Source organism: Rhinolophus sinicus, chromosome 1, assembly GCF_057876585.1.
Source record: "Rhinolophus sinicus isolate RSI-liver-muscle chromosome 1, RSI-T2T, whole genome shotgun sequence".
NCBI classification, from domain to species: domain Eukaryota; kingdom Metazoa; phylum Chordata; class Mammalia; order Chiroptera; family Rhinolophidae; genus Rhinolophus; species Rhinolophus sinicus.
The window spans coordinates 132,473,990-132,501,007 of NC_142501.1; the positions used below are offsets into that span (position 1 = coordinate 132,473,990).

At 35.3% G+C, this 27,018-nt stretch overlaps 1 protein-coding gene across 17 annotated transcripts in view; it reads right to left on the reverse strand.

Annotated features, from left to right (window-relative positions):
- PARD3 (par-3 family cell polarity regulator) overlaps positions 1 to 27,018 on the reverse strand; it is a 613,392-nt gene that overhangs the window by 188,831 nt on the left and 397,543 nt on the right. For 8 of the 17 annotated variants that reach the window (XM_074324700.2, XM_074324696.2, XM_074324694.2 and 5 more), the window contains 4 exons: positions 24,803 to 24,992; positions 19,169 to 19,320; positions 18,074 to 18,118; positions 12,688 to 12,915 (listed from right to left, as the gene is read on the reverse strand). In XM_074324700.2, the coding sequence (XP_074180801.2) occupies positions 12,688 to 12,915; positions 18,074 to 18,118; positions 19,169 to 19,320; positions 24,803 to 24,992 (615 nt within the window). The remainder of the gene's footprint in view (positions 1 to 12,687; positions 12,916 to 18,073; positions 18,119 to 19,168; positions 19,321 to 24,802; positions 24,993 to 27,018) is intronic. The other 9 variants (XM_074324705.2, XM_074324703.2, XM_074324701.2 and 6 more) reach the window with 4 other exon arrangements.

Consider the following 27,018-nt stretch of genomic DNA (forward strand, 5'->3'; position numbering starts at 1 on the left):
GTCATTTTTTTTCTTTTTCCTGCATCAACAAATAAAGTATGAATCAGTACTTTTTAGGTTTTCTTCAAATACAGAACCAAATAGAACAGTTAGACTTCTTTCCAATCTTTCAAAAAAAACTGACTTCTAAATCAAGTTAATACATCTTTCAGTTAAATTCAGTCTTGCTTCTCTATCAGTAAGGGGAACCTAAGTTAGCAATACACAATATCAAAAGTATAATAAGACGAGTCAAAACAATCTCAGTATCTTAGTGTTCTGATACTAAACCCTCCCACATCTGAGAAGAGACTATCAAATGTTGACATGACTACATCCAAGTAATACAGATTTTTTAAAACAACGCCAGGTATTTACCATAATACTCAAAAAAAGGTGTAGAATTCTTTTGTTGAAACATCTGGTTGAAAACATGAGCCAACACTTTTCCCATCTCAGCAGATCATACCCTAGGTCTGGCCAAAGAGTAAAAATATTACCACATCTAAATCCTGAAGGTACTGTGGAGGTCATTTAGACCAACTTTTTCCATTACCTGCTGAGGAAACAAAAGGTTTGGGGCCAGCACACTCCCAGTCTGGGGTTCTTTTTACTATTATATCCTTGTACAGTTGTACTTAGCAAGACCTGCATGCGTTTCTTTGGTCAACTCTGTGAATGTTCGATTCCACACTTCACACAGCAGGGATTTCAGTAATCTACCATCCAGTCACTACACAGTCTGCCCAGAAGATAAGTCCAGCAGTCAGTAATGGATTTCAGAACCCTGCTGTCAATCCTGCGCGGTCATTTCGCGCTGTGACTTGTGGCTCAGAAGAATGACATCACTCTAAAAGCTAGGTCCAATGTGAAGTGAGTCTAGGACAGGCTAGGAACCAGAGACACGACTTGAGAAAGGCTAACCTCCCTCTGTACTTGGTTATCTAATTGTCAGCTACCTTCCTCCTCTAGGGGACGTGGTAGATTTTTAAAATTTTGCTTCTTTTCCTCTCTGTCAATTAATCTGTAAATAGGAATTGTACAGGCTTGTTAGAAGTAGCCAGTTACAAGTTTCAGATAGGCATGGCTAGTGAAAATTTGTAGCCTGGCAAATAAATGCTACGCCTGCCCTTTTTTTGTGGTTTACACAGACCAGAGAAAGAATATCCTGGCCTATTGTCCCGGGAGCTTGCTAATTATATGAAGCCTTTCAAATGAGAGCCCCCCTCAACCCCCAAGAGAATGTAAATGTAGCTGTAGCAGGGTTGCAGCATCTTGTCAACACCCTTGACACGACTGTCCTCTATCTGATTGCCAACCACTGCTTCAACCCTTTGGGAAATAGGTGTGGCCTCAACTTTGAGATAGTCGACCAAATCATTATAAAACAGTTCTCAAAAGTTCTCAGGACCTACCAACCTAGGTCTGTTGGTATACTTACGGTAAATAGATGGATGCTACTAGATTTTCTAAAATTCCCAACATGCAAAACTCCTTTTATCTATATTCCCATAAATCTTTGTACAAACTTTTATTATTGTACTTCTCATGTGACATGATTACATGTTTGTCTCCCATTCTCTAAGCTTATAAATTGAGGAATGCCAGGTAGACAGCAGCTGCTCATCAATGATTGTTTAAATGAAGGACTGCTGACTCACGACTGCATACCGACCAAACAAGCGTTTGTTCAATCTCTGGGTATCGCCATTCCTCTAGCTTCAGAACAATGCCTCCTCTCCTCTAATCAAGCCTGACAAAACTAGCCACACACCAACTACAGTAACACTAGGAAGGCCCATTGTACAGTTAGTTAATCCTTGAACAACGTGGAGGTTAAAGGCACCGATCCCCACACACTTGAAAATCCGCATATAACTTAACTTCCCCAAAACTGAACTACTAATAGCCTACTGTTAACTGAAAGCCTTACCAATGAACATAAACTGCCAATTAACACACATTTTGTATACTATATGTATTATATACTGTATTATTACAATAAAATAAGCTAAAGAAAATGTCATTAAGAAAATCATGAGAGAAAATACACTTATAGGACTGTGTTTATTTACTGAAACATATCCTCGTATAAGTGGACTTGTGCAGTTCAAACCTGTGATGTTCAAGGTCACCTGTACTTGGTTTACCTATCAGTGTCTAGTATATTTTTATGTTATTATTGTTAGTACTATATGTATCATCTAATGGATTTTACAACCCTCTCCAAATGTCTGAAAACTATAAACAAAAAGCGAGCCCAATAAATGTAAATGACTTAGTCTTCCACAGCAACCATTATCATAAATCATGAATGGAAGTATCAGTAGCAATTCTGCTAGTTTTCTGCCTAACAGTTTTGGCAGAAGTGCAAGGGGCATATGTCTGCTCTTGGCTCGGTAACAGGATAAAGGCAGAGCCTTCACAACTAGCTATATGCTGAAGTCACATTTGTTGCCAATTCTTTTCATAGTCACAATAATTTTCTGGAGTATGTAATACAAATTATTTTCTACATTGGGTGAAACAGAGAAAATCAGTATTAAATCATTTATTAACTTTGCGTTTTGTAATCTCATTTTATAAAATAAAAAATCTTAGCTCAGATTCCGGCCCCAAGCAAGTGGACTATTTAAGATGATATACATGCATATTTGAGATTCTTTACACTTATTTTGAACGTTCTAATTTAGATAATACATTACCACAGAAATTCTTCTGGGGGTGTACTGATTTAACCAATCCCTTTGAATGCCAACTAATTAAAAATATTTAGCAATATGTGGCTTCATATGTACAAACATAAGATGTTCTTTTAAAGTATCACATTATATATGCTTCAAACTCTAAAATTATTTGATAGGAAAAAATAAGAATATCTTAATTTACCATATCCCTATGCAAGATAACTGTGGTTTTTAAAAACCTAAATAAATTGGTTACACATGCTTTGTGTGTGTGTGTGTGTGTGTGTGTGTATACCCCACCCCAACGTCACTGATATACTAGTCAGGTTATTTTCAAGTTTTAAAACAAAACAGTACAGTTAATACTAGCTTTATAATAAGGTACACATTTGTATTCCCTTAAACTAATAAAATAAGAAAATCATATAAATAATTTTTCATGTACAAAAAGTACTGGTAATATATTAGCAGTAAATGGCTTGATCTATTGTGTTCATACAGTAAATTACAATGTAAGAACTAATCATAAACCTACATTTAGATAATTTACTATTTTAAATGATATGTAAATTTTACATTTTCTCTTTAATTTTGCTCATCTTTACAGATTATTTGCTTTCCTTTTGCAGATAGCCTACACAAAGAACGATGATTATCTTCTTCCAAACAAATAAAAATTTCTATTTTTGCCTAACATTTATGCCTATTTTAACCTACTCTATGCACTGAACTATCAGCTACTTTCCCATGTGATTACCTATAAAGATTCTCTCAAGTTTCTTTTTTAAAAGGTGTAACATGAAGCTGCTTATTTCTTTTTAATGTAGCAGTCATTCTGCAATTAAGACATACCTAATTACCATGTTTTTAACACATGCAAATGTAGCTCAATTAAAATTCTAATCCATGTTACAAATTAAGCTACTCAGTTCTGCAAGGTATCACGTTAGCACTGGGTCACCAAGAAGTTTGGAAAAAATTGGGCACTTATATGTTAATGATAATGGAGAAAGTGGCTGTAGGTTTCAATTGAAACTCAAAATTCTGTAGCTTATGCCATAAATATTTCTAGTCACCACAAACATTTTATTGTCAAAAGTTGACTCTAAGTCACATGGCACATGGTCATTAGTCTTTTTTTTTTCCCCATTGAGAAGCAATGCTACTATTGATCTCTGCTGGTTGCTTATCCAAAATCCATTTCCCCCTTTCTTCTTCCTAATGGAACTCTGATATGGTTCAGAAATGCAATCTAGCTCCAAGGGGTAATTTCATTATTATCTTTACACCAACCTATAGGTGCCTACTTGGTTGATATTAGTCCAATGTTATTAGACCCAGAGTGGCCTCATCAGCCGAAACGGACATATTCCACGCTTGGGAAGATGGCGCACTTCCTCCTGTTGGATATGAACAAGAAAGTAAAATGCCTGCGCCCTACAGTTACCTTCTCGATAAGCTAATTGTGGACAGTGTAGCTAAAGAAGCAGAAAGATGTTGGGTCTTTGGTAATACCAGTAGGCCACAGAATCAATAATGCCCTGAAACTGCCCAACTCTAGAACTCAGTTATGTAGGACAATGTGTTTCCTAAATGTTTGAGCTGGTCTAAGTTGGATTTTCTATTAAACGCAGCTGAAAGCATGCTAAATAAGTACCTTGTATAAATCAAACTTTAGAGCATGTGTGGAATATGTACAGTGCTATTTATCACAAGTACAAGATTTAGCAATTAATGTCATTTGAGGCAACTCTGACAGTTTTACTAAAATTAAAGGATTTGTATAGACTTGTTACTAGAATTAAATGAATTGACCAATAGGTATAAACAGAGGAGTACAAAGGAAAAATGACACTATTACTTCTTATTCACCCATAAACAAGTACTCGCCTCTGTGGACAGCCCAAAGAGGTGTTATTAAATATTGATTGAGTGAATGACAGAATAGTTGAACAAATAGCCAACCATATGAAAAACTATCCTTTATTGCTTCCTATTCATAGAGAATTATTCCAGTATTACAAATACCTAGTGATTGAAACAAATATTCTTGAGTAACTTATAATTTACTTTGGAAGACAAAGGATTAAACATAATAATTGTACACAGGCTCGGTCATTAGAGTCTATCCTCTTAACACAAATAAAATGAGTAAGTTGAAACAGACATTAGTAATGGAAAATGTCACTAGATTTAGCAAAGCCACTGACCGCTACCGATTTCTATTGATTAACGTTAAGTAAAATGCAGTGTCATAAAAATAAGTGAGGACTGGACTCCCAGGCATTGCAAAGTTCTGTGTAGAATTTGAGAAGTTTGGGGACATAAATATTATTTTTGTTTCTAATTTTAATTGAGTATTTTGACTTTGGAAAAGGAAGAAAGATGTAGGAAATGAACAGCTAGTGATACAGATGGTGTCGAATAACAGGATCTGCTTTCCTGGACTCTGACTTTTAACATTAGAACGATGAGCTCTTGGCAATGGAAAAATTTAGCTTTTTTGGAACACTTACAAAAGAGAAACCACACATATAAAATTGGCATGAAACATGTAGAACTAAGAAGCTTTTATACTAAATGTGGGGTAGGAATAATAACTTATAAGATTAAGAACTAAGAGTATGACCGTGGAAGAAGAAAAAGATATGAAAGAAACAGGTGACGTTTATCAGTGGTATTATAGAAGATGTTTCAGCAACTGGAGGAAAGTTCAAAAAGATTCCTAAGACACTCTATTCTAAAAGTACATTTATTTCATTAAAAAAACAAAAGCAAAAAAAAAGAAAACTTTTCAGTTTATGTTGGGGTAAGGAGTGAGTGGAAGGAAAAAAATAATAAGATCATTCTTCCAAAGAATTTAACACTTATCACCAAAATCACCATTCTTCACTTCTACTCTACATTCTAAACTTCTTTTTAATGTTCCCTCCAAATGAAACAGGTAAAATGCTTGTGAAGATATTGGTAGAATGTCACCTCCATTATCCCATTCTTTCCAAGAAAATGCTGCAAAACAAGTACAATGAGGGTCAGACCCTCAATTTTCTGATTGATTTGCTTTTGGTGTCTAATTGATTTTTACATTCAAATAATGGTCAGCAATGGCTACTGTTTCTAGCCCATGCAGATAATGTATATTGAAGCCAACGGCTTTCTTCTAACAGACCGAGTGGACTGGTTATGGAATCAAAATGAGAGCACTCATAACCCTAATGTTGAAATTGCCTCTAAACTTTTATTTTAATCAAGGAGTAAACTTGGTATCAAATATTATTGACAGCATCAAGGAAAGATGTTCCAGGCCACTGCTATGACTTTTTTAAGTGGAGAAACAAAACCCAAATAAATAACAACAAAAACATGCAAATGTGATAAAATAGTGAATGGCTAGCAATGCTCTATTTTGTTATTTATTGATAATTCAAAATGACTGTCCCCTCAAAAGCCAGTGTTCCTAACTCCCATTCTCCACAATCCATACTGGAGCACAAACAAAAATTTCTTGATGTTAAAAAAATACTTTATAACAAGAAGTCTCAGGCACACTGTATGCAATCTATTAGGGCTTTAGAAAGTCTAGAGAAAACCAGATGGCTTAAAGAAATGTTTCGTGAAGAAGGAAGATGACAGTGTAATGTACACATAAAAGGGTGGGGGAAGTTCAGGGGCAGTAAAAAGACAGACCTCACCTAGAATGCATGGTCTGGGAGAGGAAGCTGGTGGGAGCGGGGAGAGGGCTGTGAGAACAAGAACATGATTAGGGAGCTTCCTCAGCAAAGCTAGCGACAGTAAGACCAGTTAGGAGGTCGTGACAATAACCTCAGATATTAAATAATAAGGATTTGGACTAAATGGGATAGAAGGAGTGAAATTAGGAGATTTCGGGGGGGGGGGGGGGATTAAGAAAGCCTGGTAATGGAGTGATTACACAGTGAGTTGATGATTCTAAGTTTCTGAGCCTGGAAGTGCTAATGAGAAAAATCCCATCATCATCTGTCTTTGCGTGTGAGAGGCTACGCGTATAAATGCACTTTCTTCCTGTCCCCTGGCATTGCCAAGCATCATTATTCACCTGGATTATTGCATACTATCATGTAACTGATCTTCTTGCCACCAACACTGCTACTTACATCCCATCCTTGATAACCCATCCTGTATCCCAGGGCCCCCAACAATCATATTCTTTTACTTGAAATTCTTCAAATGCTCTTAAAGTCCTTAGCGTAAAATACAAGTAATTTAAACTAGGCTGTCAGTGATCTATTCTCTGCATACATCTTAAATCTCATTCCTCGCTGTGTTTTCACCAGCACACCACACATCAACCTAATAGAAGTACGGCAGTCCAGAGATGATCCGCATTCCACATGTTTCGTATGTTCCTTACGCACCCCCACCGAAGACCACTCAGGCACCTGCACTCACCTCAGCCAACACCTCTTCCTAGAACCTTCTCTCCCTACCTCCCTCTTCACTCTGATACCACAGGGGCTGAGTGGGGACCTGTGCACTACAGTGGCCCCTAACTATGCTGCTTCTCAGTGTCAGTTTATACTGCTTCCCAGTATCAGATTTTAAGTGCCACAACTCATTAATACACAAGTAATTTAAAGTGGTTTTAGTGTAAGGGGCTTTTCCCTTTGGAAGTTTAAAGTTCTAGAAAAATCACAGGACTGATACTCACAAGGTATGCATTCTATGATTCAGTTCCTAAGTATGATCTTGGGCAACTATTTAAATGCTTTTTCTTATTAAGAAAATGGTTAAAATGAGGAGTTTATAATTCAAATACTTCAGATGTGACTTTTCGTTGCTCTTTGGGCCTCACTTTTCATGTAGCAAAAGGAATGTATGGAGCAGCTCCAGCTACTTTACACGCTTACACACATACTGCATTCAGAAACCTCCTAAAATCAACCAAAGCTCCTTTTTTTTTTTTTAAACTGCAGGTGATATTTAAGTATACAAATTAGTATAAAAAGACTAGGGCAGGTTACTCTTATTCCTAGCATTTCAGGAAAAAGAATATTTTTATAGATGAATATCCAATTGTTCATCAAAATAGTAACCAAATAGGAAATCTTTTACAAAGTTCTTTGACTTTGAAACCCATGTTCTGAATTCTTTCACATATTTACTATAATCTAAGGGTTCTACGTAAGATAAAATTAGACTTAGCTTACATTATTTTTACTCAAATAGGTAGTAACAGAAGGTGGCTAGAACTGTGCAGAATGCTGAAAGTAGAAAATCTGAGATATTAAATGCAATATGCTATTTTGTAGCTAATAAAACAAAGAATAATTCCCTTGGAAGCTCTCAGATTAACTGATTTACTAACGTAAATTTAGTTTCTTCCAATCTCATACTGCTAACCTAAGTGATGCATATTGTAGAGAATGCTTTTTTTCTTATCTCCTAATGAAAGTACTATAAAAAAGTAGGCAAGCCACTCAAAAACAATTTGTCTGTTTTCAAGGCATACAGGTTTCCACATTTAAAATTCGAAACTAGATATATCTTAAAATCAATAGGTGCAATTAATAGACTAGTATTTGGTTTTGCTGGATTTCACTTCCGTGACCCCAACAAAACGTTGTTACTTAATTGATAGTAAGGCTTACTTACAGTTTAGCAACTGTTAAACTGAGAGAAAAAAAAAAGGAACTATATATTTTTCAAAAAGAAAACAAAGAAATGTTATTGCATGCATTTTCTTGGTAGCAACGAAAACTGATTTATGATGGGGGATATAAAAGCTACTTGCTGAGAGCCAGGCAGGGCATGGAATTTGCATAGAAGAGGGAGCAGATTGTAGATGCCTTGACCTGTCAAACACAGGTAGGGCCTCAGAGATAATGGGTCCCAGAGTACAAAGCTCCATCTTGATCCAGACAGACACACAACATGGAGAGGCCAGATGGATTAAATGAGAGACAAAAACGCTGGCTTCTGCCATCTCCACAGGAAGAACGTAAGTGTTACAGAAGATGACAGATACCAGATACCACATGGATCCTGCCCCAGTCTCTTGGCCCCCAGTGTTGTGCCAATGCCATGATTTCAACACTGCTGAGAAGAGGAAAGCCTGTTCAGAGCCATGAAATAGAGCCACTGGGGAGGTACTCAACTCAAGTGACAAGCACAATCAACTGCGCCCATGCCTAAGTGTCTTACTTGTAAGGAGGAAAAGGGCTCAGTGACAGGAGAAAACAGGTAACTCTGTCCTCGCCAACAGACACTGGCTCCCGCTTTATGCAGCTTTTCAACAATAGCCCCCTCCCCATCCCAGTTTCTAGGGTACACTGACTACATCCTTACAGGATGTCCTGGATAACAAAAAAATGGTCTGCTGAGACAGTGGTCCTCTTCTCAGAGCCACGTTCAATCATCATCCAGCATTTCCATTGCCACAGGAAGCTGTAGCTGAGTCATACCACAGCACAGGAAAGCGCCCTCTGCCACAGAGTCACACAGAGCACAGACAATGGCGGGATGCTGGACACACAACAAGGGATGGTGCTGCAAAGAGGAGGATTGAGGAGCACAACCAGAAACAAGAACGCAGATTCTGCGAAGGCACAGTGACAGGAAGTGTGCAGACCATGTCACGAAAACCCACAAGCCAGACCCTGCAAAAGATGGCACTGAGGAAACTAAAGGAAGAGCCAACTGGGCCACCTTCTAGCTCATGCCTGGAGCCATAAAACACTTTTTTGTCTCTAGACACATATTATGGTGACAGTCTAATGACCACGAGCAGTAACACAGGCCTTGAGAGATACAAAGATATATCTATCTCTATGTCTATCTATCTCTATGTCTATCTATCTATCTATCTATATCTATATTTAGAAAAACAAAGAGTTTGCTGAGGTATGGAGGTCTTGTGCATGCAGGTCCAGTGTGGGACGCAAACCGGAACAGAAAAATGTCACAACCATCCTGCTTATTGCATACTGAAAGTGTCTCTCTCTCCCTGTCTCACCTTCTCTCTCCCCTCCACTCTCACCCTCTCTCTCAGGCACACAATAGTATGTGTCATGCAGGAGCTCAATGGTTGATATAAATTGAATCCTATGATTTGCCAAGCCCTGGGCTTGGTTCTGTAGGAATAAAACAGACATGGTGGCGTCTTCCTTTGTGGACCTGACAGAGGTGAGAGAGGGTAGCAGGCAGAAATTAGGTAGGTAACTGAACAGGCGCACACAGAATCATATGTGAAAACTAGAAGGGACCTCAGAAACCATCTAATAGAACCGGAGCTTTTCAAACATTTTGTGAATAACAGCAAACTACCCTTTTTTAAAAATTAAACCTTACAAAGAACCACAACATATTAAAAGTGATTTTAACACCCACAACTGTTAAGGCAGAGAAGTGCTGACAGCAGGGGGAAGAGGGAAGCTACTGGCCTTTGCAGAATCCCACTTGTTCAGCCCCTATTTGCTTCCTGATTACCCCCAAACCTCTGAGGGACCCTTCCTGACCAGACGTCACCACACACAATCTGAAAATCAATGACCTAGTTGTCCAATCTTCACTTTTACAAATGAAGACATTAAAGCTCGAGGATTTTAAGTGGTTTGACTAAAATCCCACAATGGTCAGAAGAATACGGACTAGGATGTAAATCGTCTAAACTCCAATTCACTGTTTGCTACACTTATTAATTCAATTTCAACAAATTGCAAAAATTTGAAATGTGTAATAGTTGCCTTTCTTTTGTTATATCCAAAGTTAGAAGACTGGTCTGAAAAAAATAAAATAAAATCAGGACTTTGGAAAACACAGCACTTGGTGGTTGTAGGTGCTCGTGTCACAAGTGCCATTGCTGGATCCTGTCCAGAACTTTACTTTTAGTTCAGAAATTGCAATCTGTCTATTTAGTTGTTTTGTTTTTATCTTAATAGTTGGATGAATAAGTTTTAATATACTCAAATCTGTTATTTCCAATTTAAAAAGGACACTAAGCTTCTATAGGAACACATTTAGATGTTCACATCTAAACTGGGCAACTCTGGAGGCTGTCCCTATAGAATTAAGAACGTGCCCTTTACTGACAAGGATCACCTCCCTTGTTGCATTTGAAATGAGTAACATATGTGAAAAAACTGCATTTCATAAGGGAATTTAAATATTTTACAAGAACAAGAAAAAGGTTCAGAAGCATCATAAATTGTAGATGCTTACAAAAACACTGAGGGCCGCAGCACTATGTCTCTTATTAAATACACACTCAGGACAGACAGAGGCAACACCCGTGAGTGACAGGGTTCCTACCCAAGGAGGTTGCACAAGTCATATTGGTTAGGATGGCAAGGAACCATGGATACAATGGGAGAAAACTCACGAGGGTTGAAAGCTCATATGACTCAGGATGTTGGAGACCAGGCTTGGCAGCAAAAACAGGAAATATGTTCTTCATCTGGCAAGAAGAGGCTGCATATATTTGAAATCACTGGCTGGATGCAGCGAAAAAACTGTCCAGATTTAGACGGAGAACTGGGAGGGGGAGGAGGTGTAGCAATCTTCCCCCTGCGTTTTGCTTTACATGTTATATTAGGGCAGCAATATTCACTTTCCCAAACATTATATGCGATGGGCAAAAATTACATAACTTTGCTTTAATCTCCTCAGAATATGATTTTTATTTAAAACTCTTCTTCCCCACCACAATTTTCCTTAGGTATGGGTGAGAAGCGGTCTTCCCAAGAGGTAAATTGCAAATAATTTATGATCCACTTAAATTATCTCTGGTCTTTGCTTTAACTTCAAGTGGTGGTGTCTCCAAATTTTCTTACAATGATTAGATGGGAAAGGTCACAGTTGAAGTTAAAAAACTACAATGTAAATTAGTAGTTATGAACAATATAAGCTAATCAACACTTTTTACTGTTAGAACTCCTAAGTCCTTTCTCTTCTAAGTAGACTACTTTTTCCTCATTTTTAAATTGAAAGGTTATATTTATACCATAAATGTTGGATAACTCCCTTAAGCATATATTTGTACATATTTATAAATGTCAATTTTTTTTCTCAATATACTATGGAAAACACATTGCTCATTCATATTAACCTTTGACTTTCAATTACCTTGGCTTATAATATTTTGCAATTTGGAAATACACACACACTCAAACGTATCTTGCTAGCTCAGTTCAAGGAAAGCAAGATTAATTCATAAAAACAAAACATTTTCAAAATTATGTATTACATATAGTCATTGCAGACATCACACAGATGTACTATACAACAGTGGTTTTCAAACATGTTGGTCTCAGGATACCTTTAATAAAATCATTAAATCTCAAAAACGTTATGTGTATTATACAGAGGGTGCCAAAAAAATGTATATACGTTTTAAGAAAGGAAAAAAACTATTAAAATTGTAAGAATATGTACTAAAAATAAAGGATGAATACAAGTTATGTTTGACTTCTACAATTACAAGAGGTGCTCAAAGTGGTTACCATCAGTGTCCAGATAGTTCTGATTACGGTGAACTACTGCTTGAGCAACATTGACCAAAATGTCCACTTGTATACTTTTTTTGCCACCCTCTGTATTTATTAAAATTTACTGAATTAATACTGAGAAAGTTTAAAATTAACTACTTCATAAAAAACTAATTTCATGTTAACAGAAATTATATTACTACAAAAAATAACTGTATTTTCCAAAAACAATTAGTGAGAACAATGGCACTGTTTTATATGGTAGCAAATCCCCTTACCACATAGCTAAAAAGACAGATTCTTCTACCTGCTTTGCATTCAATCAATCTATTGCACTATCACATGACATGTTGCCTCTAGAAAACCCCACTATAAACTTGTGAGAGAATGAGAATAAAAAGGTAAGTAACATCTTATTATTATTATTATGAAAATAGTTTAGACTTCATAGATCCCCGTGACAGATACTTGGAACCCCCGGGTTCCCTGGAGCACACTCTAAGGACTGCTGCTTTACAGAGCTATTTGTCATTGTTTTCTTTTAGACATTAAAAACTTACATGTTTCCATGCCTTCATCATCATCATCTACTGTGGGTTTATCGTAAGACTTGTCAATGGCAGCTCTGAAGCTCTCATTGCATCCCCTTCCTCTGATTATCCGTGGTCGTGGGCGATGGAAAGGAATGTCCCCATTCAAAGTCACCTCAGCGACTGCTGTCTGCAGACTCTCTAACGAACTTGACTTCTTCAGACCCAGGGAAGGTCCCACATCTCTGCTGGGGGAACCTTGGAGGTTTACAAAAACAAAATGTTAGTTGCAATTAGTGGTGCAAATTATGTTCCTGAACACCTACGAATTGTGGAAAACATCAGAGACATAAACAAATAATTCATTCAATGAGGAGTTCTAAAATGTGGATGGAAAAGGTATAAAAAGTCAATAAAGTAATAGTGACTAATTTTTATTTTTCACAACCATATATTAAATTTTGTCTATTTTCCCTATTTTCATTAGGAAAACTTCTAAGTTACTAGTTTCCATTTTTAGCTCAACAGAGGAAATTTTTGCCAAATCATTTGCTCCAAATTATGTAAATAATCTAAAAGAACCAGAATAACCCAGAAGCTCACTTGAAGAGCAGAAATGATAAGAAGGGTAAGGTAAGCAACCAAGAGTATCTTCTTAACTGAAATGAGTTTTGACAGTTTAAAATTATTTACAACAGCAGTTAAAGTTTCATATCAATGAGCTTCATCAAGTCTCTTCCTTGTTATAGTGCAGATTCACACAACTCGTAAGTAAAGAGAGCACAAAAGACTACATGTCACCAATACCATTAGGGCACCCTGACACCAGACAGAAATCTAATTCTGGGCAACATTAACATTCTATGGAAAGCTTTGCACAGAAACAAATTACATATGGGCTCTCTCTAGAGAGAAGTAAAGGAGGAGAAACTAAATAGAGTTGATATGAGGACTTACACCTCCAGGCTTGGGAATAGTGTCTGCTTGAGAAACAAGTGATGAACAGAAGGAAGAAGGCTTAACAATTATCAAAAACATTTCAGTAAGATTGCAGGGGAGGATTCAGGGAATTGAAAATTGGGCTCTATTTCTTGAGGATCTCGGGCAGGAAAGCCTAAGATAATGCCACCAGCACCAAGCTTTAGAGGGCAATTCAAACAGATTTCTTTAACCAAGTAAGGCAGTCTCATCTACTACTGCCTGACCTGGGACTCAAAGGTAGACAAATCTAGCTTCTAGATGACTGAAATACCAGCTCCGCACTACCACTTGGACAATCCAGGGTATAGAACTAGTTCTTCTCTTACACTGTTAAAAAGACAGGTGCAAAAAAATGAGAGGGTAGGAGAGACTACATAAATTATCTCTATGTGAGGTCATCGGCCCACATATCGATCAATAATTAAGGAGTAGCTTTGGCATATTATCACCTAGAAGACCCATAGTTATGACTATGGCTGAGTGTAAAACAATAAAAATTAAATTGAGAAAGTCAAAAGAAAAATTACCTTTTTAAGATTTATTTACATTACATCTTTCACTTAATTATCACAGTGGGGTAGCAGTTTTAAGTTAGAATAAATACATTAAAAATGTAACAGGCAGAAAAGCAGACAGATGATTCTAATGAAGAAATAATTTTCCATAAATTATTGTGCTTGGGAGAAAAAGATGATTTATTTAACTTTCTCAATGCAGTTGTGTATACATTTGATTATTTTATGACAAAAAAATCATATAAACTATCTCTCTAGGATGACCAACCTTACTTTTTCTCTTGATAGCGCTATAACTTTTGACAAGTTCATGTTTTAAATACCCATAAGAGTCATGTCATAGGAAGGAAAATGAATTTTGTTCCAAAGAATTGAACAAAAAGTAAGAAATCTAGGAACTAAAAATCATCCTGGGCACAGACATCTACCTTTATATGCCCTAGAATTAATTGGGAAGATTTTCTTCTGAATATATAATCTCTTATCAGTTTTCATAACTCACTAGCTGCATTTGTGTTCTATAAACATTTATAAGACAAATACTTGGTGCTTTCTTAGGTTCACGAAGGATGTGTATGTATATATGTATGTATGTGTGTACATTTATTTGATCTCTCTCTTGTGAATAAAAATTTCATGCGTCCAGTAAAAATTATCATAAAAACATCATTGATGTATATTAATCTTTTCTTTATGAAAAATTAGCTGAGATTTGGCATAATGTACTCAGAGAACTAAAAACTTTAATAATGAATTTCAGAAATAGCACGACTATTAAAATAAATGTATACATATATAAATGTATATAAATTTATATGTATATATAAGTGTACATGTGTATATAAATATATGTATTTATTAAAATACATAAGCAGACTAATCTGGGAAGATAAACAATGATGAAAGTATAACTAAGTAAGCAATAGATATTTTGTAAGTGTAATTCAGAGTTTACCTATTATTTTTTTCTAAATTCGTAATTCTGTAGAATAATATTTTGTCAAAATATTGATAAGTATCAATGGTGGGTATTAGGTATATGGGTAGTCATTGGGTATATAAACTATCGTCTCTATATATGGTTGAAAATTTTCATAATAAAATGTTATACAAAAAGTCAACATCTACAACTTGTGAATCTGTAACAGGGATCAGCATACCATGGGCTAAATATGAAAAATTCTTCTGGAACACAGCCATGCCGATTTGTTTATATATACTGTGTTTCCCCGAAAATAAGACCTAGCCGGACAATCAGCTCTAAGGCGTCTTCTGGAGCAAAAATTAATATAAGACAGGTCTTATACTATTATATTATATTATATGATACCCGGTATTAAATTAAATTATATTATATTATATTATATATTGTATTATATTATAAGACCCAGTCTTATAATAAAATAAGACCAGGACCCGGTCTTATAATAAAATAAGACTGGGTCTTACATTAATTTTTGCTCCAAAAGATGCATTAGAGCTGACTGCCCGGCTAGGTCTTATTTTCGGGGAAACACAGTATTCTATGGCTGCTTTCAAACTACATCAGAATTAAGTAACTGTTACAGAGACTGGTCGCCAAGGCCGACGTAAATATTTACTATCTGGTCTTTTACAGAAAGTTTTCTTACTCTTGATTTGGAGCATGGTTATCATACATTTAAGTACTACACTTGTCAAAAAAAACTTAAACAAAGGTTTTATTAAGTAATATTTTAAGATTTCTGTATGAGGGTTACTGAGATCCTAATACTAAAAACTCAACATTTACTAGCAATGAAAATAGAAAATTTGTTTCTCTACTAAAGTATGGGCAAAAGATTAACTTTACACACAAAAATATCAATGTCTTTAAATTTTAAAATGACATTTTAAAGCTCTTATATAAATCTTTTAAGTCATTAGGATATTTTGTTTATTTCTTATATTCAAGGATTAAACCATTACAAACCCACTTCTCTTTTATTCCTGTTTTCTCTTTTCTTTCAGAAAGTAGTTACCCCAAAATACTACATAATATCCCTAAACCCAGGAATAAAAGGGAAATCATAATCAGACTATTTTCCCTAGGTCTATTTGTCTACTCCTACCTGCTAATAACCCTCTCACTGAGAAAAAAAGTAGAAGACGGCTTTGCAAGGGCAAAAGGAAATGGAATTCTAATTTCATTATGAAAGGCTTATGCAAGACAGATGATCTATGCTACGCTACAATGCCTTTATGACTCTACCCAAAACCTTGGGACCAAATTGTAGAATCATAATTATCTTGACAATTCAAATAAATGAAGAAAGAAAAAAGAAAAAAACCTGAAAATTTAGCATCTATGTAATAATTTTTGTCCCAAGTCTCTCCAATTTAATCTGGTAGAACAAATTGCACATAGTGCAAAAAAAATAAATGCTCTTTATATCTAGAATCTAATATGATGAAACACCATGTAAACACATGATTCAATTAGATTATAAAATTTGCCTTCTCACCATAAAGTTATTTAATGTTTTAATTTAAAATCTGTATATCCATATTATTTTTTTTATCACATAAATTGTTCTTTTCCTTTTAGTAATAATGAGTTGGTTGAATTAAATACTTTCCTTAGTTTACCTAATTGGCATAGTGTATAAATTCATGTTCTTTAACCTCAGCTGTTCCATTTGGCTTTTATGAACATTAACGTGGACACTGGTTACTTCTTTAAAAATACTGACCACTAATAACTCCAAAATCTAATAACTAGTTTACATATGTGAACTATCAAAAAAATGTTTTTCTTTAGCCCTGTTTCAAAATTTCATGAAGTTTATGTTTGATGAGAGAAATAACTACTTAGTAAGGGCTGAGGCTAGAGTTAATTGCTTTGTACTACGGTTAATCCTATGATTGATTGTCTGTAATTTTTACAATAGATCTGTTACTCTACAGAATGTGGAAATTTCAACCATGTCCACAATAATCTTTACATATGTATGTGGGATACAAATTTTTCAAGCAGGATAAAACTAATTACTACCATAGGTTAAAAGGGTGAATTGAAGTTAATTAGTGGTAGCGGTGTAACTAATACATCATCCTGGATCTACAATAATTAAAACACTATTCCAACCTAATAGTAATAAATTATCAATGCTCAATTGTACAAAGCACATTCCTTTAATTACACATAAAAACTTTCCTTTCATTATTTTCATAAACTAATATAGTAAGTAAAATAGACTATAATGCAAACCCCAGTTCAATGTAATCCATTGTTTCTTTGGAATGATTTAGGCAGCATTTTAGAAGCAAGCCCTAAATAGTTAAAACAAAACAAAAACAAAAAACAAAAACCCTTTAAAACAGGTTCACAAAGTTATGATAAGGAGCCATTTATATTGTACAGTCTAATTCAATGTTAGGTAACTATAAGCTAATTCTTGCATTCAAAAAAAAATGAAGGTTTTCTGAGTGACTAATGATAGCAATTACTGGACATTGTCCTTCAGTGAAAAATATTTACATTTGTGCTATTACGATTCAAATCAAAGTCACCACTTGGAGAATCTTTTTTGGGATGTTAATCTAGGCATCAAATAAATTAAGTTATAAAAAGAGTCTACCCAAGGGATCATGTTTTCAGGATTTTGATATTTTTTTCAATTGTGACAAAACATTCCTACACAAATATAATTAAGAAAATCTAGACTGTTTAAGCATTTTTGAAGCACTAAATTATATTTCGATTTAGATGTACTACACTGATAAATTTCTTCTAACAGAAAACTTTTTCTTTTCTTGTACAATTTGATTTCCTACAATGAAAACATCCCTGCAAGACTGGAATATTTATGTGTACAAGCATTATGACTGGCAGCTCTATAATTATGATAAGCTCCTTGGACCACAGTCTCTATGGCAACAGTCTAACGGTCCATTCTTACCTGCTTTCTGGTCATCCACTGTACTGAGTTTAGTCTCGTCAGCTACTGTTAAAAGGTAAATGTATAATGGTTAGCCCAGTTAGTCCCACAGCCCAACATGCTTTAACCATTCCCAGATCGCTTCAGTTATGTGATAATTCTTAATAGTTCATGCAAATAATATGAAACATCAAGCAAACATTCATAATCAAAAAAGGGGGAGAGAAGCAGTGTCTCCATGCAATATGCCAGTCATTTCATTTCACAGACACGTGTGTTATTTATTTGTTAGCATATCATAATTAGGCAAGGCAATGCATCGCCAAATTTTTATTTTATGCATGTAATAAATTAATGCTTTTAGTCTTGAAAGTACAGCCACCAGAGAACAACATAAATAAGTTATAGTTGATTAACAAAGGTTTTCAAAATCAATCAGTTTATAGATCTGATTGTTTTACTTTATTTGTTTGTTTGTTTGTTTGTTTTGGTGTATTTGGATTTAAAAAGAGACACTACCTGATTGGTGTTTGATTGAACAATTATGGTTACCTTCCTACTCTCATCTGCTTCAAATACTTTCTACAATAAATATTCTTTCAAAGTATTACTTCCATTAAATGCCTTAATTACCAATATATAAGAATTTCTATTAAATAAACCTTGAAGAACAGCAATGAAACAAAGATATCATGAAGTAACCAAATTCTAGACATGGATTGAGATAATGATTTCACTCCAAAACTTTTTCTTTTAGTTTAAGAATGCCACAACCAACCAAATATTATTTCAATGAAATTGGTTTATCAATAGCCAAAATGTTAAACATTTCATTGTTTCAAGTAGATACATGAATATAGCATGATATGAACATGTGTTTGTTTCTTTTCTTAGCAGAAAACATATATAGTAACATATTCCACATTATATAAACATGCTGCTTATGAGAAATATGGTTATCTCAAACTCAGAGAAAAACTAATTTTTGCCAAATTGCCACAGTTCACATTTATTTTCTCTTGTTCAAAGTAAACAGACATGTGTTTGGGACCATCAATTTTAATCTGAAAGCATCTAAATCTTATTTAGATAAAGATTCATGGAGATTGTACTCACTACCTAAATCCATGCTTTTTGATTTTCGTGTTTTAACGAAATCCAATTGACTGGCATCTGAAAATTGCTTTGTGCGTTTTTCTGACATACTCTGGCGTCCAAATCCTTCTCGTTGAAAAGCAAGAACTGGATCAACATCAGGACTCAAAGAGCTGGTGTGAAGAGAAAGATAAACATAAAAATATTTACTAAAATTACAAGACATCCAATTTAGGGAAGTTCATATATACATGTGTGGATGAACGTGTGTCTATCCTCAGAAATACTTAAACTAAATAATACAAATATAATTCATTAAGAAAAACTGGCTGTACACAGGAAGTAATGGGAAAATACAATATTTACATTTAGTAATTCTTTCTCCATGTGAGTTCTCTCCTCCTCTATTTCCCTCTCACAGTTTCCTTATTCTATTTGACAATATTTCATTATTTCTAAGTGATACTCAAAAATAAACCTTATATATTTCAGACATTGGAGTGATTGAATGCTTGAGGAAAACTTTCATATATTAATATTAATATTGGCAGCAAATAAGTGACTCTATGACTTGAAATCCAATAGAAGTTTTAAAAAGGGTATGTTCTAGTTTTCTTATACACCCTTTATCTTGTGTTTCGGAAAAGAACAATCCACCTTTACAACATCTAGTTTCATAAAGATTTAGTTTCTCTCTAATATTAATCAATGAGAAGACGAACTCAACACATCTTTATTACAATCTATTCTGACTAAGGTATGGTGCTGGGTACCAAAGTCAAAAGAATAACTAGGAAAAGATCTCTGTTCTCTACAAATTCCTAGGAAAACCAGAAGTATATAACAGAAGCTGTGGATGCAGAGATGACAGAATGGTTTTGAGGGAGTCAGGAAAAATATGACTGAGACGAGATGACATTTGATTTGGTGACACCAACAGTAACTCAAGTAGAGAGGATGAAGCATATGGCAAATCATTGGTAACAGGATATAGCTGGAAGTGTTTTCCCAACAGAAATGGCAGGGGATGACACAAAATCATGCCTATTTGTAAAATCCAGTGAACACTTTAAAAAGCACTACCAGATGTTCTGAGCACGTCCATACAATGAAAATTATTTTTCTCTGTGGTAGGCACATTGAGATAATAAATAGCTCTCTTCTATCCTCACCGTGCCACCTTATCTATCTGGCCAGATAGTAGAACGTCCCTCCACAGCTAATTAAACCTACTAGAATGTGAGGGAGCTACTTCCACTCTCGTTTCCCCCAAAATCAGACCTAGCTGGACAATCAGCTCTAATGCGTCTTTTGGAGCAAAAATTAATATAAGACCCAGTATTCTATTCTATTCTATTATATATTATAGTATATATTATATTATATTATTAGACCAGGTCTTATATTATAGTAAAATAAGACCGGGTCTTATATTAAGTTTTGCTCCAGAAACGCATTAGAGCCGATGGTTTGGCTAGGGCTTATTTTCAGGGAAACATGGGATGTCAGCTGTTTATGACAGGTTTCCTTGTACTTCTGACGGAAGCAAGCTTCTCAAGCCCTTTACAGCTTTATGAGAATTACCTTCCATATTGGGAACAGGACAGTGATCTGGTTTGGATACACATCAGAAGATTAGCTGCAATTTACTGTGCATAAAATATAACTGGTTCTCACAGAAGAGCTAAACCAAAAATGGTGAAAAGGAAAACATCAAGGAAAATGTTTGGACATCAGGTTAAATGACCTGAAATGTACTGAGCCTATATGTCTTAAAATGTTCAATAAAGAGAATATTACTGTGTTTCCCTGAAAATAAGACCTAGCCAGATAATCAGCTCTACTGCATCTTTTGGAGCAAAAATTAATAAAGACCTGGTCTTATTTTACTATTATATAAGAGGGGGAATAATATAATATAATATAATATAATATAATATAATATAATATAATATAATAAATATAATATAATATAGTATAATACCAGGTCTTATATTAATTTTTGCTCTAAAAGATGCATTAGAGCAGATTGTCCGGCTAGTTCTTATTTTCGGGCAAACATGGTAGTTGCCTCATCCATCTTATAAGGTCGATGAGAGAATTCAATGATGTAAGGTGAAAGTCCTTTGTAAATTGCTATACAAAATAACTTATTACCCAACAATGACTTTCTATCTCAAATTATCAAAGTAATACAAATTATGCTAACAGAAATAGGGTCCTTAAAAACCACACAAAGGAACTGAACAATACGTCTCAATCTTTCCCACAAAATACAGAGCAGGGCCCCTGGGATGAGGCAAGGTAGGTACCTAGGGCTCAGAATGTAAGTAAGCACTCACTCTCAGGGTCATGCAAGCTCAGAGTTCACACCTGAGAGTGTGTACCTCCTTACATTTCTGAACCCTGGGCACCCAGCTTGCCTCACCTTAGTCCTGGCCCAGGTACCGAGAAAAGATGTATCCACAGGAATGAGTAGGAGTTTAGCCCAAGGCAAGAAAAAATTTTTTTTTGTAAAACACCATGTATATCCTAATAATTTTGTCTCCATTCTATACTAAATCACTTCATTTTTAATATATCCTATTTTTCCTGTAAATATGATGCTCCAGAAAGAAGCAGGGTCATGTGTATCTCAAGCCTTCAGTGCCCCTTCACATACTACTCTGCTAATATATAGTTGATCCTTGAACCACATGGGGGTTAGGGGTGCTCACCCACCACACAGGTGAAAACCCATGTTTAACTTTTGACTCCCCCAAAATTTAAGTTGTCCCTCAGTATCCATGAGGATTTGGTTCCAGGACCCTCCACGGATACCAAAATCCACGGGTGCCCAAGTCCTCTTTAAAATGGCAATAATGCATACAGGCAGCCCTCCATATCTGCAGACTCCCAACCAGAGATGGAAAACAGAACAGGTATTTATTGAAAAATATCCACATATAAGTGGTCCCACACAGTTCAAACCCTTGATGTTCAAGGGTCAACTATACTATGCATGCATGTTTAGCTATAGTAGACGTTATATATACTCATATAATTATATATTGCTTATGCATATTTCTTATACATATGTATATATGTGTATATATATATATATATATGCTTATATAGTATTCATATACCACTATGCTTACTATACTATGCTTATAATTTCCAGAGCACATCCCAATTCAAAAACGCAGTCCTAGAAGTGAAAAATTAAAACCCATTTTAGGAGAAACCCATAAAAACTATGACCCAATTTGCAACGTTAAACTCTAAAAAAATGTAGTTTCAATAAGATTAATTCTTTTATATGTTGAAAGTTGATCTCTTCAACCATTCTGCATATGCATATCGATCCTTTTTTGTATCATGTGGAATATTTTAAAACTTGAACTCCAATAGGCATCAAATTAGTGAACAGAATGAATTTGAAACACAATTTTAATAGAAATTATTGGTAAAAAAATTTTAAAACATTCGTACAAATAGTTGTAGCTAATGTTAGCTAAAAACCACATATTGTCATACTTTTTAAACTAATTTCATATCCTCTGAAGTTAAGTTGTCACTAAAATTAGAATCTGCTGTTTTACTTTTTCCCCTTAAAAACATTGTTAATGTTCCCTAAATCAATTAGTGGATTGAAAAAAGTATATTCTATTAGTTAACGAATTAAAAGTTTAGCCATTTGCCATGTTTAGCTTTTCACAACTGTGCAGTGAACTGTAAACATACACAATTTAAAATGTCAAATGAGCTTGTGAGTTAATAAGAGTCCTAAGATAACCAAATATTCTTAAATCATGACATAATTAATTCTTCCCTATCAATATACCCATAAAACTAATTTCAGACACAATAAACAGTACACTAGAATACTTAAGTTAGACTGCAGGACTGACAGCTGATTCTTCAAAGAATGTAACCATATATCCTGACCCCCAGTGTTATTAAAATTCCAGTTATTAATCCTGTCTTATTGCGCTTTTGTTTTCATAACATTTTCATCAAGGATTAGGGAGATATTGTCAGGCTGGAAAAGCTTACATTTTCTGATATGATTCAGAACAGCTGAATTCTTGTTTAGATAACCCTCTATTCATATTCCTTTCCTTGCCCACATCCCCCACACCAAAATCACACAAGTCCTCACCATTTTATGAATCCCCTTAGGGAAATTAATGCCACAAGCGATCCCTGCTTGTTATTTATTTATTGTCACCAATACGGCCCTTTATAAGGCCTCAAACAGATCTATTCCTCTGGCCACCTTCATAATTTCTCATCATGGTGGAGATTCAAAGGCTTTGGTCCCTAAGATGAATATTGCAAATATCTAACCCTTGCTTTCTCCATTGTTGCTTTCACTTTCCAAAAGGGATATAAACTGCAGCAGTAAATACAAAGGCATCTGCGGATTTCCAATGGGACTTTACACTGTAGCTTCCCCATCTAAGTTGAACCACACACACACAAAAAATGCGTTCACAGATAAGCTATTATCATGCAGGCTTGAGTGTAGCTCTATTTTTAAATCCTGTGTTTTCAATAAGAGAATTAAAAAAGAAAAGAAAAGAATGATAGAGATTGACTTTTCAAGGGTCCAAATAACAGGTGAGATTGTTCTAAGAGAACCTCTGCAGAATTGACAGATAAACGAGCTGCATTTTTGTGTGCTCGTGGGTGGAGTGGGAGAAACGGAGTGGGGGAGTGGTTTACTTTGTTAAGATCGTCACTAAAATGTTAACACAAATAAATGCGAGTCCCCTGGACTCCTATCTAATATTTGATGGTGACACAAGTCTGGGGAAGAATAAGAAACAGAAATGGGTAAGTGGTGAAGAAACAACGCTACAACAAATATCATTTTGCTAATGTGTTCATAAAAGACCCCAGGAAAACGGCAATAAGAAAATTCTGGTATAACGCTTTACATGGTTTGTGTTGTTACTACAACCTTACAAGGTCATTGCTAGGAGGCACTTTCCTATTGCTTATTGATTTATATAATTACTGGGCATGCAAATGAAGATGCACATTCATGGGCCACATATTGGCTCAACAATATCAAAAGCTCTCTTTTGTTTTGAAAGATACAGGAGAAAAAAGTAGCAATTAGATTACCCCCAAAGTCACAATGCTATAAGCAAGTACAAAGCATTCTCAAAAGAATAGTTACAGCTCTCTTAAAAAACAAAACACCTTCCCATTCCCAGAACATATCAACTATTAATTTGGCCAGTCACCTAATTGTGACAAACTGAGTCACCTTAGGGGTTTGCTTAGAATTTATTTACTCAATAGAAAAACAACTCATCAAATTAACACAGATATAAAATAATGAACAGTGAAACTTAACAAATGAATAGGGTTTTGTGGTTAGTAGTAGTTTTGTCGTTGTTTTGGATAAATCATTAAGTATAGCCCTGGAAAGTCTATAGCAATTGGGCAAATTTATGGGGTTGAAGGGAATCTTTTATTAAAAGAGTGATAATTAAGAGTTTTAAAACCATAAAAAAAGAACACTGCTATAAAAAAAAAAAAAAAGCAACCAAGATTTTCAGGGTAGGCTGATTAATTATGCTCAGTGATAGACCATTTAAACATGAAATAAGGTGTGACTGCCATTCACTAACGTCTTCCAACTCTGTAGTGTGATCTTACCAATCTGCTGAATCGCTGACTGCGGCCTTAGCCCAGGGGCCAGCGTCCGTTGTCACGAATCCCACATCATCATGCGAGCTGGAAGATGACTGGTCAGAGAGATGCGGAGGAAGCACTGGTAACCTGTCATCTTCAATAATGACAGTGTCATCCTGGGGCATATTCACTGTGGGAGACAGCTGGTATTTACCTGCCAGGTGGAAAAAAAAAAGAAAAGAAAAGAAATTCTAGACTCGTGCTCCATCTTAGGTTTATTAATAGTAATACTTTGCTACATCAGAAAAAGTCTGAATTTCCAAACATCTGCTCAACCTGGTAGAACAAAACAGAATTAAGCAAATTTATTTTTCATAAATGAATATCAAATGGAGACCTCAAGTCTATTCCTTCCTCTGCCACTAGAGCTGTGTAGCCCTGGGCAGAGTATTCAATTTCTCTGGGTTTAAAGCCAGAGATGATCTCCAGAATGTCTTCTAATATGAAAACGTTACAGTTTCTGAGTTGTGCAAGTCCCTTGAAAAATTTTACCAGGAAATGTGGAGGGAAACCCTGCAAACTTACATCAATCATTCACTCATTCATTCACGTAGCAGGTATGTAAGAAAGACTTAATCAGTGCCCCTAAACAGCTCACACCCTAGAGAAGGAGATGGACATATCCAAAGTGATCATTGATTGACCCTGTGAGTGATGTGCTGAAAGTACTGTGGCATTCATTAGTGCTGGCATTGCCTAGGTAGCTGGACACAGAGGATGCTGGGAATCTTAACAAAAGTTAAAATCAGAGTTGGATTTTGAATGATGAATAGGTCTTTTCTGCTAGAAGAAATGATGCCATTGATTTGAGACAGCCGCAGCACCATCATTAAATGCATGACGGAGAAATGCCCACGGTGCATTCAGGTGACATTTCAAAGATGAATACGTGCAGAACCAAGGCCTTGGGGGAAGATGGCAGAGCAAAGATTAGAATCTGAAGGCAGCCCCGAGGTTTGCAGGTCAAGACAGGGGAGCCTGTAAATTTTGATTTATTCAGTTAGCATATAGTGTTATTGGTAAGGAAAGACCCAGAACTGTCTACACTGATCAGTTTCTTCCAGGAATATCTGGTCAGGTTCACAGATCAACATGACAGGCATTTATATTTCTTGAGACAAAATTACGATTCAAGGCTCTAAATCCTTAAAAGATAAAGCTGGGGTCCAAATGATGCCATCTTCCTTCCCCAAATGCCTATAGTTCTTCTGGCTTCCTCCCCAAAACTTGTGCCATACTTCTTCTGAGCAGTAACTGTGGACAAAACGTTTGTACACATCAATATCTTGGGGGAGACCACACTCACAGATTATGAAGGCCCATTAGCCTGACTTTCCCAGCAAAGCAAGGTGAATTGACAATTTTTACCTTGGGCCTTCATAATAAAAGGCCCTTCATTTATTTGGTTCCTACCCAAATAAAAAGGATTGCTGCACTTAAACCAATATGGCCACCATTTTACACAGGGTGTACTTTTCCTTTATTACAAATTATTTTTTATATAGCACAACAGCAATGTATAGAAAAGTTTATTAAACATTTTAGCATCAGTCGTAGATCTAGTTTTTAAAGTAAACATTCATAAGAATGTAGAACTGATAAATTTTGTTTTAACATTATTTTGGAAAATTTGGAATGGCATTTGTAAGCTTGAAGGATTTTAAAATATATATATATTATTCTAGACATTTCAACAATGGAGCAAAAATTAAGTTGATATATATCTTTTCAGGACAACCCACAAGAGTCAACTTGCTATAAATTTCAAATGCATTCATTATTTAGTATCAGCTACTCTATTATAGAAACACTACATGTTCACTGAAACCTCCACTCAGCATTTTATCAAGAAAACACTCTATTTTGATTTTAAATGCATCCGTTTTGATAAACCGAAAACTAGCAACTTTTTATGAATGCTCATGATAGAAATGTAAAACAAATTTTATACTTAATAATTTCCCTTTCCTGAATTCAAGTCCATGTATTCCTACTAGAGTTTTAGGATATTAGTACAGAAAGACAGAAATCTGTTCAATAAAATATCATTCACAAATAAGGTCAGACATTCTAGCACTATTACTCAAAAAAAATTTCCTTCTCAAGACACACTTTTTCCCCCAAAAGTGCACAAAATGACAAAACCAGAATTCTCCCTGACAGCTCACCACCGACAAGGC